Here is a 20,923-nt window from a genome sequence, read left to right as displayed (position 1 = left end):
ATGCTTATGTATTTATATACCTTTTTCATGTATTCCACCAACAAATTTAATAAAATCTCAATCCTTCTTGTGCATAAATGCAGGCCACCTCCAAAGAACCGAGGAGGTGAATAAGTACACTGCAGACAAGGCGTCAGTTGTATGGGTTAATGATGGTGTGTGTAAATGCCAGTGATGACTGAAATGTTGCCAAGAGGAGCTGAGCTCTCACCTGCCCATGTGTTCGAGGAGGAGAGTAGCAGTGGCTGCTGGAAAGCTGGCTGCAGGTCTAGCAGGTCACTGGCTGCCATAGAGGTGCTGGAGGAAAAAAACATGGTGATATAAGACAAATGGCTTAGCATTAATTCATCCTCAAAAAAAAAAAACTTCAGTACACAAATGAACCCTGACGATGTACCAATGCACTTGCATTTTGACATCTTTGAACCTTTTCACTTCATGCAAATAAGTTAAATAATAAGCTTTTCGCTATTGGCACACAGCACACACCCCTCTAGCACCTGAGAGTGTGTGTGTTGTCTAACAAAGTTCCTGTGTTGGCAGCTCACAGTGATTGGCTACGGTCACTGTGATCTTGCCTCCAATTAGTTTAAGCATATTTCAATCAAACTGACGTTATGTATCTTACGTGAATTGCACAGTTTGCAGTGTTTCATGTCTAAGGTGACAATGTGAGTCTACTATATCAAACTTTTTTTACAATATCAAAACTTTCCAAGATACTGAGTTCGGGGTTTCCATGAGCTGTAAGCCATAATCATCAAACTTCAAACAAATAAAGGCTTGAAATATTTCACTTTGTGTGTAATGAATCTAAAATATATTAGAGTTTCACTTTTTGAATTGAATCACTGAAATAAATTTACTTTTCCACAATATTCCAGTTCATTGAGCATCGCATGTATATTTCTAAAACCCCAAAGAATTGGGATCCACAGCATAACTGTAATTCTGTGGTGTGGTATTTTAAGTGTCTTAAGTGTGTATAAAACTTCTTAATGGTTTCAAACTCGCCCCTGCTTCAATAGGGTAGAATAGAGACTGCTGCCCCCCTAGTGGAGTTAACAGTTAATCAATTATTGATTGATGAGATGCTTCAACTATGAGTTGAGGAAATAGTTTAAAATTCTCTTGACTCTGAACATCTGATCTTTAATCCCATGTTTTTGAAGTGCTGAAGTTACCGATGTCTCATTTAAGAGGAGTGAGAAAGCCATGTGACCAAATGGTGACCCTGTTAAGGTGAGGGACTGGGTGTGACCTCACCCGTTCGTGGAGCTTGGGGTGGAGAAGAGATCGATGGAAGGGGCTGAGTTGATGGTCCCGCCCATTGTAGAGACTGGGGAGGAGTCTGTGGTTGCTGCAGTAGGATTCTTCTGGAGCTCCTTCACACGCTGATCCTAGCAGAAAAACAGGCCTGGGTTACTCAACTATTCACCATGCATCTAGTACAAACATATTTCTGATATTAAGGAAAATATTTATTATCACTGGCCGACAAACCCACAGGCAAGAATTAAATTCGTTGCATCCAATATTTCCTCCAAACAATCATTTTGAATGCCAGAGGAAAAGATGTGATGATTTTAAGATGATGCTATTTGTTACTATGATACGCTACACAGGTGAACGCAATTAAGATGATATTGACAATGATACTGAAAGAACAAAGCTCGATTCATGCTGAAGTCAAGCGAGTGCCACATGTTGCCATATTCTGTTGAAATCCATGGTCAGAGTGAGGCAGAGCAGGGGCTGCACTAATAAAACACATCAACACTTTACTGCAACCCTTTGGTATGCAGAAAAACACATGCCAAACAAAAGCTCAGTAAATAGTATGGCACAAAGGGAAGGCATTGTAGAATCGTCCCAAAAAGGTTTCCTAAACATACTTCCCCAAAGCCAATTTTCCCACCCTCTAAACCACAGCACAGAAATGTCATTTGAGGGCGTAGTGTGTGCTCCTGGACACTTTGGCCTGAAGTGCACTAAGCTGAAAGGAATGTAGGTGAGAGAGGAAAATGTACTTTCAGTGCTTTTAGGCGAGCCTGCTCTTCCTCCAGGGCTGCTTGTTTTTCCCTCTCATCCACTCTGGTGAAAGATATGCCTGTGTTGGCCAGAGAGGAAACGGCATTGGAGAGGGTGCTCGCCCTGAATCACAAGACGGAGAAAACAGAGGGACAAACAAACAGTCATGTCATGGCTATGCAAAAACAAACGTTAAATACCAGCAACATTACTAGACGGTTACTGTTTTGGACTCATGAAATTGCTGTGTGGCTTGGCTCAATGCTCCTACAGACTTGTGTGACTGCTGTGATTAATCAGACATGAGAGAATCATGATGAAATCTTTGGTCATCATCAACTCTGATGGCCAATTTAGTGGCCTGCGACACAATTCTGACAAATTTCTGCCATGAATTATGGATGACAATGTCAATTCAACTCTACTGTGACCTTGTCAAGGACAACACAGTTTTTTGCCGCTTGATTCACCCAGCATTCATTGCTTAATCTGCCACCCACCAAACCAGCATATATTATGTATGACATTGAGATGAGGGGGCATTTGGTATTTCCACATTATGACAAAAACAGCTACACTTTCCTGTAACATTAAGTGCAAACTGTATAGAAATTAGGTCAAATTTCTAAAAAACATCCACTGAAATTAACTATTAACTTAGTCCATACACTCAGGTTGCTGAGGCAAACATGAGCCTGTACGGCAGAGTGCCAGGTCAAGTGAGCAGAGATAAAGCAAACCTACCTGCTGGCTGCAGTCGAGTCTTTGACTTTCTTTCCCTCTAAAGAGGCCAAGTGCTGCTCCAGGGCATCCAACAGGCTGCTGGGGGCCTAGCATGACATTCATTGACATAAAGTCAGTTTCAAAGGCTCACAGAAAATTAGTGCTTCTGTATCTTCGGAAGAAATACAAAAACACTGAAGCATGCAAGTGAAAGTTATTGCCAAGACCAACATTATTCACAAACCGAAGAGCCACTGGCAAATACACAGTGAGAGAAAAGGTTTGAATACTTACACAAACCGTGAACTGAATATGCAGAGATAGAAGGAAGGGAAAAATACAGAAAATAAAGGTGGTAACAGTCAAGATAAAGAAAACTAACCAATGCTGTTTATCTACTCTGGCTACACCATCCTAATAAATGCACAATGACCAACAGAGCTTCTAACTAAATAGCGTTTGTATGCAATAGAGCACTTTAAGGACTCACTGCGCTACATCATGTGGTATTAAAATTTTGCACACTAAAACCCTGGATTTGCACCTTTATTTGCTGTAAGACGTGCAAGGTCAGGAGTGAGTGTGAGTTTAAATGCAGTTGTTAGTGCAGTACACATGCACTGCCTGCCTAGTGTGCACAGCACGCAGTAATAAGACCAGTTAGGCCGGAAGCTACAGGGGAGCAGCGTGTGAAAAGACAATTACAGCCAAGTTTTGGAAGTCCATATTATGAAGGAAGAGCACACAAAAAAATCAACATTGCAAATATGCATAGAGACACGACAGTATGCTCACTCAACTTTGTCAGGTCGGACCAAATATTACAGTGTTATTGAAATGTAAATGTTTGAGCAATAAAGAGCAAAGAGTTCTGTCGATATTATACTGTCCAAATGAAATGAGTTAACTGTTTAACAGGTGGCAAATGTTTCTTGGGCAGTTTACTGCTCACTGAAATGTGAAATAAGAGCGCGATAATGAATTAGATTTTACTTTTACGCCATTAGATTTTATTACAAACAATCTTTTTCAATTCAGCCATTTGTTAGTTTTCCCACCTAAAAGTACATTTTGTGCTTTGAGTATGTGCAAATCCATCTGCACTCGATATTCTAGGGTCATTGTCTTAGTGTGGAATATCAAAAATAATATTAATTTCCAAACATTTGGCCATTTTCCACGTTTTAGAGAAGCAAAGCCAGCAAAGAGACGGAGAGTCGCGTTAAGGCAAGTTGTTGAAAATGACTGCAAACGTGGTGAATGGTTATCTTTGAAGCTAGTGCATCCAGGAGCAAAGGGGAATTCTTGCTTACCTGAGACAGATCTGGGATGTCCCCTCGATCAATTCCCACTTGCTGCAGGAAGAGAGCAAACAGGTTCAATCGTGTGGTGAGGAAAAAAGCTCAATCGGTTGAATGATGCAAGGCCAGAATAAATCAACAGTGTTCCCGACTTGCCTCTGCAACTTTGAGGAACTCTGAGATTCTCGCCATTCGTGTGAGGAATTTCTTGTAGATGTCGAGGCCTTCTTTGCACTGGACTTTCTTCATGTCAAAGTACTTCTCTGTAAATACAAAGGGAAAGTAAGACGACAACTCATACAAGCCAATCACAAGGTTTAGGGGGAAAATGAAAGCAGTTTGCAGGTCAAGAAAGCCTTTAGGTCACCTGTATGGCGATAAAAACTGAACAATTCATTCAAATCAAAGCTGAATGCAAAGTTTGCAATAAATGCTGCAAAGTCAGCAGGAATTCATTCAGGTGTGTTCTCTGGTCACAAACCTGTGGTAATATGTAAACCCATCTTTACCTAGGAGGTTGATGATGCCCTCATTGTAGGCTGCAAACAGTCGAATGGCATCTTTGAACAGAAGCATGAAGGCTGCATTGATCACACCATTTGTCAGTTCATTGGCGTTGACCTAGAGAGAGGTTGGAGTGTTAGTTGTGAGTTGAAAGAACCATTAGGATCCTCCACAGGGTCAGGAAAGCCAACAGCATCAACACATTAACCAGCTAAATTATGTAGAGCTCGCACATTGAAATCAAGTAACACATCCATCTGATTTTGGATGATAGGGATGGTCTTGAGGAGCTTCTCCGTGTTCATGGTTCTCATCACGCCATCAGACCTGGGGAAAGAGATGGAAGGATGGAAAAAGCTTCATCACGTTCTGAAATATGAATTCAGGGTCTTTGAGCCTGCCAACACGGCTACAAATGTTAGAGACTCTAAAATACAAATTTTTCCATTTAATTTCCTCATTAAAAATGAAACCTGCTTACCCTCGTTTCACTTTAGTGAAGTCAAAAGCCACATGTCTATAGGACACAGCCTTTTCATTCAGGTAGCGGCTATACCTTCTGATGAACGTGGACATATCATAGCCTACATTGCAAAGAAAGGGGTAAGATATTGAAATTGTTTAATGAAGATGAATAAAGAATATAGAATAGGTATAGTGATATTTCAATTACAGACCTTGTAAGCCACTTTTGTCCAAAAAATTGCTCAGGTTGAATAGTGTGTTCCTTGAAGCCAAATACTGTATAAATCTCTGCAACAACAAAGAGATGATGTCAGGTTACCACATACCAAGGCTGAAACTCCTATAGAGTTTATGTAACAGAAGAACTTTCCACCTAAGGCTGAGTAAAAAGGAGGAACACTTCAAATTAATGTTCTGACCTCATTGCCATAGACCATCAGATGGTGTGTTGCCGTGAGGGATTTGAATACAACCACCCAGCTGGTGTTGGCAGTTCTCTCAAACAGTGTGTCGGCCAGCTGAGGGATGTTCACATTCATCTCATTTGTGCACTGAATCAAATCTGAGGAGGGAGCAGGAGGAAAAATGATGAGGACTTTGGATGGATGAGGCTGTGTGGTAAGCACAGTTGACAGGTAAAGCACAGCAATGCACAGTGTCCCAGTGGAAGTAGACTGGTTTGTTGTTCAGTTGAGGCACAGAATTTTTTATCCATACAACTAAACTTCCCTCTTCTTCACTCATTCCATGAGAACATGTAAACCTCAGAGAAAAGTCAGTAGTGTAGGTCAGACAATCCCCCAGACAACAATTGACACTTCTTCATATGATAGATATTTTCACTTGACTTGCGTATGAGGTACAGTACTACAAAACAAAATGCCATGTTTCAATTAAACCTTGGCGGAAGTGTGCAGCAATTTCATAAAGTCAAGTGTTTTCACGATAGGCAACTTGGTGAACGCATACACAAACAAGCATGCATTTCTGTGTTTTAGACTAAGCAGACATGCATCCTCAGCATAGCATGTCAGCTATGGCGAAGTGCCAAGGTGAAGTGAAAGCAAATGCCTGCTGCTTCCTCTTTTGATCAGGGCCATGGAGTTGATCGATGAGGCCATACCTCATCAGATCAGCCCTATATCAGGAGACAGTGCTTTGCTTTGGGCCCATTCTTAACTCTTAGCAATCTCATTGTTCTGTTGAGCCAGAATACATACAACATATTTGAGCTTTATATTAAGTAGTTATGGGTATACAGTTTGGTATATGGAAGCAGGGAAATTATGTTATCGTTGGAACTTTCCAGTAATGACATTCCTAGAGATTGCACAAAGCTGGAATTTACTGTGGTTTAGGCAAGAGGGGAGGGGGAGGGGAAGGAGCGCAGCCGACTACTGTGTTCATCTGGAAAACAAACAAGAATCAAAAGACATCCTGCTCCAATGAAGCCACATTCATGTGAAGAATCATGGAGAAAAACCTCAACAGTAAACCACTACACTTACTCAATGTAATGTGATTTCTGCAGTTGCACTCATAAATATAATCCAATATCATCACAACCTGATGAGGTGACAAATAAATGTCTTCATTTGGTCCTTTCTATGCAATCATGCAGCAGACAAAGTGTTGAATCTTAGCCCAGTTATCCAATATTCACACCCGTCAGATGCCAGAAAAAGGCTTGGCACACTATGTAAATAAATATTTAAGTGAATGAATCCTCTCTATGCCCAAATTAATTGTGCAATCTTCTGAATTGACACAGACATATTCTCTATTTTGGACCATTTCAGAGTTTATATTGCCATTACATTTTTCTCATTTGGTTTTATTGGCAGTGACATCACTGGGGATGACATCAAATTGACACAAAAATATTTTAGCAAAAGCTGTTGACAGATGGGTATGAAAATGGATTAAGGATCAGGCTGAAGAAATCCACTGAAGACCATTTTTCTCTAGTTAGAAAAAAAATGAGATTAATCTTCAAGCAATATACACCAACTGAATGAACTATTCATTTACAACTTCACAGGCAAAAATCTCAGCAACTAGAAAAACCTGCATCATTGGAAACCACCAAAATGTTTAATTAACACTTAACATGAAGTGTTGTGCTGGTGGCGATGGTGCTACCCATTGAAGCTTGTTTACATGGGTGGTCTATGAATCCTCCTCAGTGTTTGCTGAAAGCCACACAAAAGGCTTTTTACACACACACACACACACACACACACACACACACACACACACACACACACACACACACACACACACACACACACACACACACACACACACACACACACACACACACACACACACACACACACACACACACACACACACACACACACACACACACACACGTGACTACAAAAAGCCTTTTCATACAGATGCTACTGGAATGGACTTACAGAGAACAAATTCAAAACCAACTTCTTGACTTGTATCACAGAGATTTGTTTTGGAAGGACAAATAATACTAACCAGCTCTTACTCTGAAGACTGATAGAACAAAATAATCTAATACATCTCAGTAAAGCCATTGCAGTTATTGTGCACCGATACCCTGAAGGGAGATTTGCAAGGGGAAAGTCTTCATGGATACAGACAGAGTCAAAGTAATATTGATATATCTAAAATATCCTCTCCTAGATTCTCCTCATATTCCTGTATATAAATGGCCTTTTGCCATCTGATCTCACGCAGACTGGTTTTCATCCTCAATTTTCCATGCATCTATTCAAGAGTGTGAGGTTGAAACTAATATTGTGAGTTTTATATAACCATGAAATGTGGCTTTCCAACCCCAACAAGGGGTATACGTGGCTTCAATCTCACATACATCCTTTAGGAAATAGTTTTTCAGTTATATTACTGTGGGTGATCCAATGGTCTAGAATTTATACTAACCGGGTGGTCTAGAATTTATACTAACCGGGTTCCAAAAACAGGCTTGGCACAAGTATATGCTTCCACTCCAAAAGCATTGTGGAAATTACTTTTGTAACTCTCTAGCTTAGTTTCAGAGGCCATTTGAATAACAGTAATATTCTATCAATATCTGTGAGATGCCGTTTAGAACATGTTAGTGTTGTTTGTCCTTTTTTTTTACCTTGCAGTTCCATATTTGAACCATATGAGCTTGACTTGAACCTCGTTTTCACATACTTATCAAAGAGCATTTATTTGTTTTTCAAGCACAATGGCAAATTCGGTTCCAATGGCGAATGACATTATGGACAGTCTCCATGTTGCTCCACAGTCAAAATAGTTGGAAAGAGCAGGGTTTGTTTTCTCCCTTGTAGCTGAAACTATTAACTACCATTGTGAATGAATACGCAGCAATATCATCAATCACAGAAAATAGAATTTGGCATTGTCAAAGTTTCCATTTATCAGGAAACAATGACATGTCTGAAAATCTTAATTCCCACAAACGTGTTCATTGTAGTAACTTAGTCATTTTGCTGTCGATTTCTAGATAAAGGACACCATGCAGTTTGTGTTTATTATTATGATACCAACACTGCTCTGGCTTGGCAGTTGGGGGGGGGGAAGTGTACATACGAGAATATCATGCAAAAGCGTAAAGCATCATCACAAGGCAGTCTATCAATCATTTCTTGCTTTAGGTACTTGGAAAACTGTTATCAGCAATGCTCTCTAATGATCAATAGGATCAACTACAAATGCGCAAGAAATCATTATCTTGAAAAATGTAGCCACCAACTTTTCTTAGAAAAATAAAAACAAATGGTAAGTAGTACATTTCTGGATGGACCTTATAATTATCAATTTTCCACAAAACAAAAGGCATTATGACGCATCAAACCAGCATCACAGAGATCAAGTTCAATAAGTCATTTAAGCTGTGGGTTTCTAGAGTTTTAAGCACTGCTAAATATAGAGCAATATGCGGAGTGAGATTAAACAAGCATAACAATCCACTCACGATTTTTATTCATGAGCAATCTGTTAAGTCAAGCATGAACGCATGAAATCATATGAAATCAAATACTTGTAAGTTCTGCTGAGCAAGTTCAAAACACAGTAACACCCAAACGGAAAAGCTCAACTTTGCATCACTAAGTGCGGTTACAAAGCTGTGGCCGGTTTCCTCCACCGCCTCCGTCATCTCTTTACTGCTGAACAGCACTTACTGGGTTGAGCCGTATCGCGGCATTCAGAGAATGTGTTAAAGTTACTGGAGCTCCTGCCTGCATGGGAAATGAACAGTGTGTGAAATTCATTCGAAACCTACCGACTTCCTTAAAATATACTGGTTACAAAAACAGAAGTGAAACTGTTAAAAGTCTAAGCAAAAGGACCATAGAGGAGAGAGGCCGTTTTGCAATAGGAAGCCATGGTTTATCATCCCAAAAGCCGTGTAGCAGGGTATACAGATGGTTTGGACGTCAATATCATGGCTCAATAATTTCGAAAGACAGCAGGAAACCCGGCTTGGCAAATACCACATATAAAACTTTCTGTCAGCAAAATTCCTGAGGAACAGTAACCCCAGAGAAGACAAACAACATTATGACATTTCCTGCTGTCTCTCTTTTGTTCGACTAGACTGTCACTAGACCCAGAGTAACAAGAAGCTTTTAGAACCCACACAAAACCTGTGGGCTGGAGAGGCCTGCATACATTTTATCTGACCAAGAGATTCGCTTTGGCTATAAAATGTCTTGAGCCAGCGAGCGCTCCTCACCACAACAGGCCTGTAATATAACTCAAACACACCTCTGTGTTGTGTGCTAAAGCTCACACTGCGAGAGTCATGCAACATGCTACTTTAGGACAACATTCATTAAGTGGAAGGGGCATTTATGGAGAAATCACAAGAGCAGGACTTCTATTCAAAATTGAGTCAACATTCAATTGTAGCTTTCTGCATCATTTGAGAATCACTTCAGATTTGTGGTAAAATGGTTCACACTTCTGCCTCTAATAAGGCCAGTGTAGAAGCGATGAAAGTTACTGAAGTGTTGGGAGGAAGCGTGTGAATATTCAGAGAGGCAAATTACAAACGATCTGCTCTAAATGATACATCAGTCTATTGTTCCACTGGTGCCACAAACAGGCAAACTGAAAATTTAAGGATTAAAAGGAAAGACAGTTTAAGCTCCAAAGACAGGTTCAACTGGATTGAACACAGTGAAATGAGATAAAGCAACATTTGTTTGGCAAATTGATGGTAATGCATAGAAGCGGACAGGATGCCAATACAGTTGATGCATCATCATATGGCAAGAAAGCCCACATAAGCTTGCATCTTTCTGAACATTCAGCTCTGCCAACATCACACAGATGTGCTAAACAGATTTTTGGCAGGAATGTCTACAAAGAACGTCAAAGGTCTAGCAAACGTGACATGCAAGAAGTCGAGTAAAACAAGGCAGCTGGTAAGACTCGAGGCAAGAGCTTAGTTGTGTGATGCAGATTTCTCTGGTTTTAGGAAGGTTTCATGTCCACAGAGGATTTCCAAAATGGCTAGCATGACCGGCCGGAAGATTTAAGTAGCTCAGCAGAGATGGAGCAGATGGACTGTCAAAAAGGGAACATGAGAAAGGAAGAGATGAGTAAACACTTTTAGCAAAAGGATGCATGAAATATGTGGTGCTATTGTGCAATGGTTTTGCAGAACGTGGCACTAAACTAGCACAGATGCTCACTATAGCTCAATAAACTGGTTTGTTTGTTTCATTGTAAACTTCCTGCATAGAACATGATTTCATGGAGTTACAATAGTTTAAGTATCAGGAAACGCAAACTGACAGAAAACCGACAGCATGCAAGACACGGCAGTGACTGATGTTCGGACTCATATGAAACATGTCAAATCGAGAGGTTTAGTTTACACAATGTATGTCTGTGCTGTCAAGGTCAGAGAGATGTGTTTTCTGCAGACTGGCAGCTAGAGGGTAATACTTTCATTCTGAAGGACTCAGATAAATGTAGTCATGCAGCTCATGTGTGACTCGCTTAGCCAGAAGATTATAAGCAGATTATTCATAACAGCGTCAAAAATAACGTGCTAGGCAAGGTCATCTGCTGTGCCTGTTGATGGTCACAAGCGAGTGGGTGAGCGATGGCTTTAAATTATGAGACTATGTGAGGGAAGAACTTCATGGATTCATGTTGTGCTTTGCATCTTTATAATACCACTTACAGCATCTGCTTCTGGGATGTCTCCAAGTATCCTGCTATCAAACAGTGGTCACATGATACCATTTCTGTTGTAAACCATCTTGTGACCTTGTTCTCTTGTGGTGAAACAAACCAGCAGTGGTGTTCTACAAATATTTCTGCACTGAAATAAATGTGTCACTGCACCAATTAGCCAGGGACTTCAAAGAAAAGCATTCAATGTCAGGTTTAATAGCCATGACGTGCTTCGCATTCATCTACTGAATGATGAATTACATGAAACACAGCACACCACCTAATAAAGATTCAAAGAGTAACTTAGATATTACTGGCAACGTTTTTTCATGTTCAAGGATACAGACACCAAGTAAACAGACCACCAGAGAGTGGAGAGATACAAGGACTCTGTGACTTCTAATTAGTAATCCAACAGCTGTAATCGCTGCTTTATGACATGGGAGTCAAGACTTGTAACTTTTGCATTTACATTTGGCAGCTTTGCAAAAGCTTGCACTTCCTTGTTTGGCTAACGCCCCAGCAATTCTCAATTGAAAATGGATGTGTGTTTGGAAATTGGCTGGAATTTAAGATAACTGAGATCTGACATTTGCATTCCACTGACCAAGAGAGGTCGCTGGGATCATGAACACTTGTAATCAGCAGCATAATTGCCAGGAAGTGCATCAAAAGCATCCGAGCCAATCTCACATTGGATCAGCTCTACTCCCTTGTGCTTTGGGAAGGGGCCGAGTTATGTAACAACTTCCTGTTGGCTGTTTACCCGTGGCAATCCAAGGATTGCCTCGAGAACTACAGACTACTTCCTGCTTCAGGAAATGTCTTTCCCCTTGCAACCCCGCTACCATAAACCTGATGAAAACTACATGACGTATGGAGCCCATGAAAATTTGACCAAATCAGTGCCAAACTCAAAACACTACATCCTGGTGTTTGGTAGAAAGGCTGGCAGGAAATGTCCCGATGGGGTAAGGGTTACAATGGCAGAGGAACTCCAAGTTAACAGTCTCATTACTCTGTGATTGAGCATCTTTACCAACAAAAATACCCATTAACACGAACTTGCTAAACTGTTAGGAACTGCTGCTAAGGAATAACGTACATGACCAAGTGTTACATGGTCAAGGTGATTTCTGACTCCACGCCTGTATCAGGCTAGCACAGACTCTGGTGTTTCACAGTAACAGTTTTGAGTTGGGCTATTAAATCTCAGACCTTTCAGAGCTACAGTGGGTTTCATTCAGCTGAGGTAGTGGACAGGATGTCAGCACTCTTTTTAAGGGATGTCATTTGATGCCACTGCAGTCACATGCTCCTTGTGCGCCATGGCATTCTGTGGGGGGAAGCTGTTCAGAGTGACGTTGGCCAGGGCCCCTGGGAAGGTGCTGAGGTGCACATGTATGTCGGTCTTACTGCTGTAATGGCTTAGATGAACTACCTGCAGACTTGAACTTTCAGGAAGAAATGTGAAAACAGTGACACATTCCCCGCTGATTGAGCAGGTGGAGTTCTTTGACTCTGATATCACCATTATTCTTTAATACTTATAGTCTTTTATCGAAGACAAGGGTATGACCAATACCACACCATCAGTTTCATCGGCCAACCACATTTTGGGAAAATAATTTTTCCACCATTTCTAGTGTGCCATTATTAAGCATTAGCGCAATGGTCTTTGGTACAGTTTTAAAGAGCCGTAAGCTAATAATGGCACTGTGGTCAAACAAGCGTCTTGTTCTAATAAAATATTTTCTTTATTGACTTAAGACTTCTGTAGCAAAATGCCTCCTCTATATTTGACCCAAACTAACTACCAACACCCTATCCACCTCATACCTCCTTCACACTCACAAAGGTGACGTATACTGCGGTTTTAAGCATCAACACTGACAGGCCAGTGTTAATGATGATCCGGTAAATTGACTGTTTAATTAAATTTAGGCAGGGCTCAATTTACATATTGCATTGTAGAACTGGTATCCTATACAGGATATTGCGCTACCACCTGGCATTTGTTGTGTCATGATCCAGGGTAAGGCCCAGGTCAGAGTTTGATTGCACCATGCAAATGAATCCTTTAGTCATTATCAGGCAGTGCGGTCATGAATCTACAGGATCTTCAGCCAGACACATTTATGACTTGCTATACTTACTGCAAGTCTTACTTACTGTTCTAGAAACATCTAGTGCAAACAAAAGTGTGCCAACAACACAACTCGCAAGGCATTTCAACTCTCTGTTCTGTTAATGATTCTTCAATAGCTTTCTAAATGTCAGAATTCCGAGAGGACAGTACATCTGTGTCAACCTCTTTTATGAGCCCCGATTCCACCCACCACATCTGCAAATCAGTAGATAAAAGGGTCTTGTGCGATAGAAACACAACACATTAGACCACAACCAAGCCTTAATTGTCAAACAATTTCAGTGGTCAAGCGTTGGATGGATTTTGGTTTTGGTCTTGTTCCCTTTTGAACTAACTGAAATTATCTATCGAACTCATAACAGATGAGAGAAGAAAGAAAACTCAAACGTTTCATTCCACAAAGATTTGTGTGCATGGGCTGTGGGTGAGGCTGCCAGTGGACTTTGGAAGCTGTGACACTGCAGAGAGGCAAGCAGTGAGCAACTGGGGCAACCAAGGACGGAGGACATCAGGTTTATGGGGAAAAGGCAACCAGGAACAACTTGATGTTGCTCTGTTTACTGGTTCCAAAAGTGCATTCATTTTTTAAAACTCCCTTTAAGTTTATTATTATAATTTTTAGAAGACATTTAGCAGCATATCGAGGGCCTTTGCGCTCCCCTTTTTGCATTCAAACTAACGACTGTGATGGTAAATAAAGATTTATCATGGGAAAAAATATATAATCTTAAAAACTTAAAATGGCACGAGTGTCAAGCGAAGGTGCACAGGCAATGCAGTCATTGTGCATTCATTACCTCAGGAGAGACCTTTGAGCTGTTAAACAGCCATGTGTAATGTTTTCCTTTGACGTAAAAGGAAATTAACCTGGACCCAGCAATTTAAAAATGGCTGCCTTACTTCATGACAACATTTCAGTGGGAGGACCTCATTACAGTTCATCTATAACCATGGAACTATCAGGTAGCCTGTAGCCTCATGCACACTGCCCAAAACTGCTGTAAACCCAATTGGCAGTTTTCCCAGAGGCTATTTCACACTCACTTTAAACAAACAAACAAACAAACAAATAAGATGAAGCTTGCCGTGGAAGAGGACTGTTCAGCGTCTACTTTCCGCCCATTTGGGAACTGGAGAGCCTCTTTAAACTTATGCGGCTGAGTTTATCTAGCATGCCAGTGTTAAAGAATGTGAAGTCCGGCCAAACTCAAAATCAAAGGAGATGGTGCAGAGGGTCAAATCTCACCTGCAGTCCAGGCGGGGGGAACAATAGGATGGAAGCTAGATACATCACGGCTATGTCTTGTCAGTCAGGAAACTCCAGACATAAGTGCACCCTGCAGACTTTCTTAAATACCTCAAACTTAAGTGACATTCTATTCTAGTCTCTATTCTAGTCTGTACTTCTCCAAATTAACTCAACAAGAGGCTTCACTTCAGCAGCTCCAATAAGCAATCACCTGTTTGTCTATGTCTGGGTGGGGGAGGGGGGTTACTGGGACACGGCCTCTCTCTCTTGTGTACGCTATCATCTGAATGTTGTGGTTATGCATGTCAAAAAAAAATCCCACGTGTTCAAACATTGAACACGGAGCTTCTTGCTCCAGCCAATTCTAAAAATAGGTAGGTAACTGGAAGTGGACTCCAGACCGTGCCAAGTGTCTGTATAAAATAAGTTATATACTGGTTGCAGATGAGCTTGTTTGTTTTTCAATTTACCAAGTGGCTTGACATAATTTCTTCCCTTATGAATCATGCCATAATTTAATTTATAGTCAATCGACATGGAAATACTTAAATAAGATTTTAAGAAGCAGTAGGTGTCAGATTTATCCGACATTATTACATCTAGTGTGTCTGTGTGTATGAGAGGTGTGTTGCGTACCTAAGAATACAGGTTAACTGTGACCGCAATTAACACTTTGCCTGATTTGACTTTATGTATTTGAAAACTTAATAAGAAGTAAGCAAAAAAAACATTGATAATCAGTCCTCTAAGACAAAAACAACCGAGTGGAAAAAGTGATCCTTTTAAAAGAAGATAAATACATTAAACTGCTAGTGATCAACACACCAAATACCTACCAGGCATCAAACTCATTCGGTTTCTCAGAAGTGAAATTGTGACGCAAGAGGAAACAAATAATGTAGCCGACTGTTCATTCCATATCTGATTTACAAATGAAACAAATCTTACTTTATTCTATGTAACACTACTGAATTCAGGCAAGTGTTCAGGGGAAAGAGATCTCAATACTATAAGAGTAATGTGTTCCGTGGAGCCTTATGTATGCACACAAATCAAAAATCTAAATGAAGAAAACACTGACGGGCAGGAGGACTTCAGTGTCAGCAAGGGTAAAGAGCAGAAGGTGACATGAAACTGAAACAAAGCCTATGTAGCTTCATCACAAGAGAGATAGAGATTACATATTTGAAATGTGGCTGACAGCTCATTTACGGATCATGTATCACTGAAGTAGGGTGACAGGAAATGATGATTTACATAGCTATGACAAACATGAAGGTCTGTTCTTCCGAATCCATTGCTTCTTATGTGTTTACAAGGTTTGACCTTATTAACTACTGTCAGCTTTTCAACATGTACATTTTGTTATTTACACAAGACCGTCTTGTCAAGATATCCTCCGAAGAATGCAAACAAGACAAACAATGACTCGCCATGAAACAACATCCATAGTGGTGTGTCAGAGAGGACTATTTTTAAATTTCCTGTGTCCCATCCTTGCTGAGCACAAGGGAGTCATGTGGATCATATGGAATTGTAAAATTATATAACAGCTTGAAAGCTTGCATATATGTTTGCACGGTGCCTCCAAACAGTTTTGCTCGAAGTTTTAATCAAACATTACCATAGACTGATCAAAAATGTCAACATTACTCTTTGGATGGCAGGGTAGAAATGTTTGTCATGTTGTTCTCAGCTTATGCAAGTACACTCAAGTAGCTTTGCACTGAATTGTTGGGAAATTGTGCCTCAGAACTACTCGTGCTGAAGTCAGCACACCAAAATCAAAGATATCAATCAAATTGCTTGATGGCCAGATCACTGAACAAAATTACACCAAGACCCCCACCCAGTCAAAGTGCATATCAAATGTCATCTGATAAGACTGTAACCCGGCCCCATCTCTAAAATAATTTGGGTACATACAATCAGGGTTATACTCATACAGTGCCTGTCTGGTTTTGGGAAACATGTCTGACTTACAGGCTAGATGTCAGTTTCAGTATATACCGGAAAATGGTCTGTATGCTAATTAGAATTCTCAACGAAAGAAAAGGGGAAGTAGAATCCGATTTTATCAGACCGATAATTATTGGTAGATATTTTAATAGTAAACGAAGCTTTGGAATTGTATCTTTAAATCGAGTAACAGATCAAATATTCTACATGATTTAGAAAGTTCTAATGGAGGGTCTTGGACAGAGACTCAAGCCTCCCACAGAAGCCAAGTAGCACTGGGAGTCAAAGGAACAGACTCCTAATCAAACCTCTCCAGTAGCAGTGAGAGCAAATGACATGGAGGTGTAATGATTTCTTCCCCAGCAGCTCAAGAGTTAAAATAACCTCATTCTGAGATATGGCTGTAGAGGATCATGTTATGACACTGCTGGAAAGTAATTTGCTTGTTTGTTTCTGATAATGTAAAAGTCCGCAAACACCACAGCCACTTCCTTAAACAAAAATACACTGGTGTGGCAGCACAATTACAGACACACACACAGAATATTCCATTGACCTTTAAAGTATTTATGTCATGAAGACAAGACAGACGTTTACCAACATGGGTCAAAGTACCTTCCAGTAACAAAACCTTGGCTCAGACGCAATTTAAAAGTCTATCAGTGCCTGTTTGTGGTGTAGAGTGTGTTTTGTATATCTCCCAAGCGAAATAGACAATGAATGAAATTAGAATAGACAGCTGTACTGTGAGTATTAGCATCACAAACATGAGCAAAGATGACGTTTAAATGATCTGTTGGTTGCTTGGTGAACAAAAGGGCCTGGGTTGGTATTTTATTGGCTGTACTTTAACCTTTGTAACTGTTCTGTACTATGGACAGACTGATTGTCTCGCTTCAGTCTAGCGTCGTTAGCTGAAACTATTTGTGTTAAAAAAAAAATAGTATGTACATGTTAAGTAAAATGCGGAGCACAATCATTTTAATACATATCTTTTCGACGAATTGGCTCTGACAAGAACCAAAATGCCAACAGAGAGAGCGGTGGAGGAAAGGAGAACCTGTTTGTAGCGGTCGGTGCTACTACAGGAGTCTATTTCTGTCTTCTCTAAGACCGTAAGAACGGTGTTTTCACTGATGTGGCTTGTGTTACATACGTGTATATGAAGGCCTCGTATCTAGAGTCCTGACACACGGTTCCCCGGTATAAAGAACACGAGCAGAGACACACACAAAGCAAATAATTAAACCGATACTCACAATCCAAATGTTTCTTTTTAGGGCCCATTATTTCATGCGTGGTTGCCTTGCACACAGTTTTGGTAATCGCCGAGCCGGTGACACTGTGCTGGGCAGCGGTTATCCGGTCTGTAATGCTCTGTCCAGACATCATTTAAAACGCTTCAGGAACACCTTTGACGAAAAACGTTTCCAAATCCAACAGAACCGCCTGGGTTTCGTGTTCGGCGTCGGTCCTCAAAGGCTCTGTGCCACCTGACAACACTGGAGACAAGAGGGAGAAGAAATAATGAGTCGACGGCAAAGCGTTACACTTCACACACAGCTTCATTATCGACCTATATAGCAGACAAATTCAGCTCCACCATTTTGTTTCAGACTTTGAATGAAACTACAGAAAACCCATCCTTATTTTGAGCCTGTAAAATACGAACCCGGTATTTTTTTGATCGACTCCACACGTCTAAGGGCTCCTCTCCTCTTCCCGTTAAAGTCTTTCTCACAATACTAGCAAGAGAGACGGAATAAAAATAGACGCTACTGTCGGTTTGAGAATTTCAGAATAAAAGCCCCAGTCGTGGCTTCAACCGGGTCAAGCAACGCTCCACAAGTTTCAAAACACACAGCTACAATGTACAGTTAATACTATATATACTTCAATTTTTTTATGGCGAATTTGTGCTAAAAAAAAAAAAAAAAAAAGTAATTGCGAATATTAACAAAACAATAGATATTAGCATGTTTTATGGTTTTAAACGCAACAAGTTAAGCTGAGTAGCACATATTTAAGACATTATATTTACATCTATCTATCTATCTATCTATCTATCTATCTATCTATCTATCTATCTATCTATCTGTCTGTCTGTCTGTCTGTCTGTCTATCTATCTATCTATCTATCTATCTATCTATCTATCTATCTATCTATCTATCTATCTATCTATCTATCTATCAATCTATCTATCTATCTATCTTTGTTCCAGCGTTTATGTTGATTTGTGTTTTATTTTATCTTAGCTTTGGGTATAACTCTTTGTGACTTGACGCTGCTCCTCTTTTTCGCTTCCTTTGGTTCCCACGCTGAACTCGGCTCAGTGCTTACAGCGCCCCCTGCTGCTTGCTTTAAGTAAACAGTTGGTTTTGCGGGAAAATGGCGGGTGTCTTTCTTTTCCTCGGCCTGATCTCCCATAACTTTTTCACATAATGCCACGGGATTACTGATTCCTGCCGGGGGCCTGTGTTTGGACCGTTGCAGGGATCATTCAAGTGGAATTAAAAGCGTTAATTAATCACGCGAGGCTCCATTGATGAGTGGAGGGAAGCCACAACTCACGACACCGGGACCTTAAAGTGACACTTCATCTATTACTGCTCTGATATTTCCGTGACATTTCATAAAAAATGCCGTAAAAATTATAGTTGTATAGACTCTGAATGTTTTATTCTATGTAAAACAAACAAAAAAATACTGTCAGTAATAGTCACAACATCTAAACTCTTTTTTTGTTTTCTTTTCACCATTATACAAATGTGAAAATCCGACCAAAAAAGCCTAAATATATCTAAAATGGTAATTAAAATCCATTTAAACTTGATATCACAGATTTTTGGGTGATATTGTCCGAAATAGATTATTGGATATGTTTCTCTTTCAGCCGTGTTGTGGCAAAAAACATCTGCACACGAATATACTATATATGTGTAATGTCTCCGTAAAGGCTGTCAGACACCCAGATGATGTCATCCTCTCACCAGAAGGGCTTCTTCAGTTGTCCAGTTCAGAATTGAAGAACTCTTCACATAAGAGGCAACGTCACTTGGCATAGGTATAAATCTTCAGATATCTAGCATGTTTCCGCATTTCCCTGGTGGTCTAGTGGTTAGGATTCGGCGCTTTCACCGCCGCTGCTTGGGTTCGATTACCAGTCAGGGCAAATAGTTTTTTCATTCGTTGAGTTTTGTTTATGTTCCCCTATTACCTTGTGAAACCCGTTAATTTCGTGCAGTTCCGAGTTCCAATCAATCTCGTCCTGAAAAGAACACAGACACACTTGGACACAGAAATCGTTTGTCTGAAACTTCGCCGTCACTGTATTTGCTGCATCTTTGAGGACATCTAGTGGTCAGAACTTGGAATCTCTAATCACGAACACTTACACAGTCTTTTAGGCACCAAAATGCAAGGCAAAGGCACAACAGCATTTATACACGTTATGGTGGATAACAAATTCAATATAACCTTAGCTGTTCCTTATGTGTTATATAATATTAACACAAATTCTGCCTTTTCCCCGATTTTCCAATTATTGTATTGTAACCCCCATGATTGTGCAAATTCGTTTCAGGGTAAATGTAAATATGGACATTCATTTTTAAAGAAGATGTTTTTTTGTCTCCAACAGTCTCTACTCAGACTCTGGTTCAGTTTCAGTTGAGCCTGGGGTGATTTTCAGCATTATTCTCTGACGCTCTTATCTGTGTAGCGGGTTTTAACCGGTGATCCGGTAAGAACGTTATAAAAACAAGGTTTTAATACCTACTCTCAATACTTAAGCGATAGAGGCGGAGAAACACAATACACATTTACATTACAGTTCAGCAGCTCCTCCACACAAGGAAACTGTTAGGAAAGTGCTGTTGCTCCAGGTACCAGCACAGTGAAAAGAGAATGGAGCGGAAATAGATTACAGACATTCAATCTGCGGTTGCCTGGTGAATGATTTTCTCTCTCAAGTTGTTGCATATCAGGATGTTATAATTTCGGAGTTTTGTCTCTGAGCAAAATAGGTCATATATTTTAGTTTAAATCCAGCCTCCCTGTATGGAGCTTGCATGTATCATTTGGCTGGCTGGCTAAATGAACACAGACAGGCTCCAGTCATCTGTAATGCGTCACAGGATAATGGATGATGGTGCATATGATTTTATTGTGTTCAATACATTTCACAAGGTAATTGGTGATAAAGTCAACTTTTCATGAGCACACTTTGTAACAAAATGCTTTGATAGTTTTATCCCAAATTTGTGTTTTTCTACAAGAAACGATGTTATTGCTTTTATCTAAACATGACTTAATTTGGGTTTAAATGGGTCAATAACTCTTATCACATATACAGTGTGTTG

At 40.2% G+C, this 20,923-nt stretch overlaps 1 protein-coding gene across 4 annotated transcripts in view; it reads right to left on the bottom strand.

The window, feature by feature from the left end:
- Positions 1–18,300, bottom strand: part of picalma (phosphatidylinositol binding clathrin assembly protein a) — a 32,264-nt gene extending 13,964 nt beyond the window's left edge. For all 4 annotated transcript variants that reach the window (XM_076161215.1, XM_076161217.1, XM_076161216.1 and 1 more), the window contains exons 1-13: positions 18,234–18,300; positions 17,821–18,063; positions 5,444–5,586; positions 5,237–5,312; positions 5,041–5,143; positions 4,793–4,886; positions 4,565–4,676; positions 4,208–4,318; positions 4,068–4,105; positions 2,776–2,861; positions 2,031–2,154; positions 1,267–1,400; positions 212–297 (exon numbers count right to left, since the gene is read on the bottom strand). In XM_076161215.1, the coding sequence (XP_076017330.1) occupies positions 212–297; positions 1,267–1,400; positions 2,031–2,154; positions 2,776–2,861; positions 4,068–4,105; positions 4,208–4,318; positions 4,565–4,676; positions 4,793–4,886; positions 5,041–5,143; positions 5,237–5,312; positions 5,444–5,586; positions 17,821–17,953 (1,240 nt within the window). In that variant the 5' untranslated portion in view covers positions 17,954–18,063; positions 18,234–18,300. The remainder of the gene's footprint in view (positions 1–211; positions 298–1,266; positions 1,401–2,030; positions 2,155–2,775; positions 2,862–4,067; positions 4,106–4,207; positions 4,319–4,564; positions 4,677–4,792; positions 4,887–5,040; positions 5,144–5,236; positions 5,313–5,443; positions 5,587–17,820; positions 18,064–18,233) is intronic.
- Between the last annotated feature and the right edge of the window lie 2,623 nt (positions 18,301–20,923).

This window comes from Genypterus blacodes, unplaced genomic scaffold (assembly GCF_046128005.1).
Source record: "Genypterus blacodes isolate CSIRO-AG114 ecotype Tasmania unplaced genomic scaffold, CSIRO-AGI_Gbla_v1 ptg000111l_1, whole genome shotgun sequence".
Lineage (NCBI taxonomy): Eukaryota > Metazoa > Chordata > Actinopteri > Ophidiiformes > Ophidiidae > Genypterus > Genypterus blacodes.
This window is presented reverse-complemented; position numbering and strand designations above follow the sequence as displayed.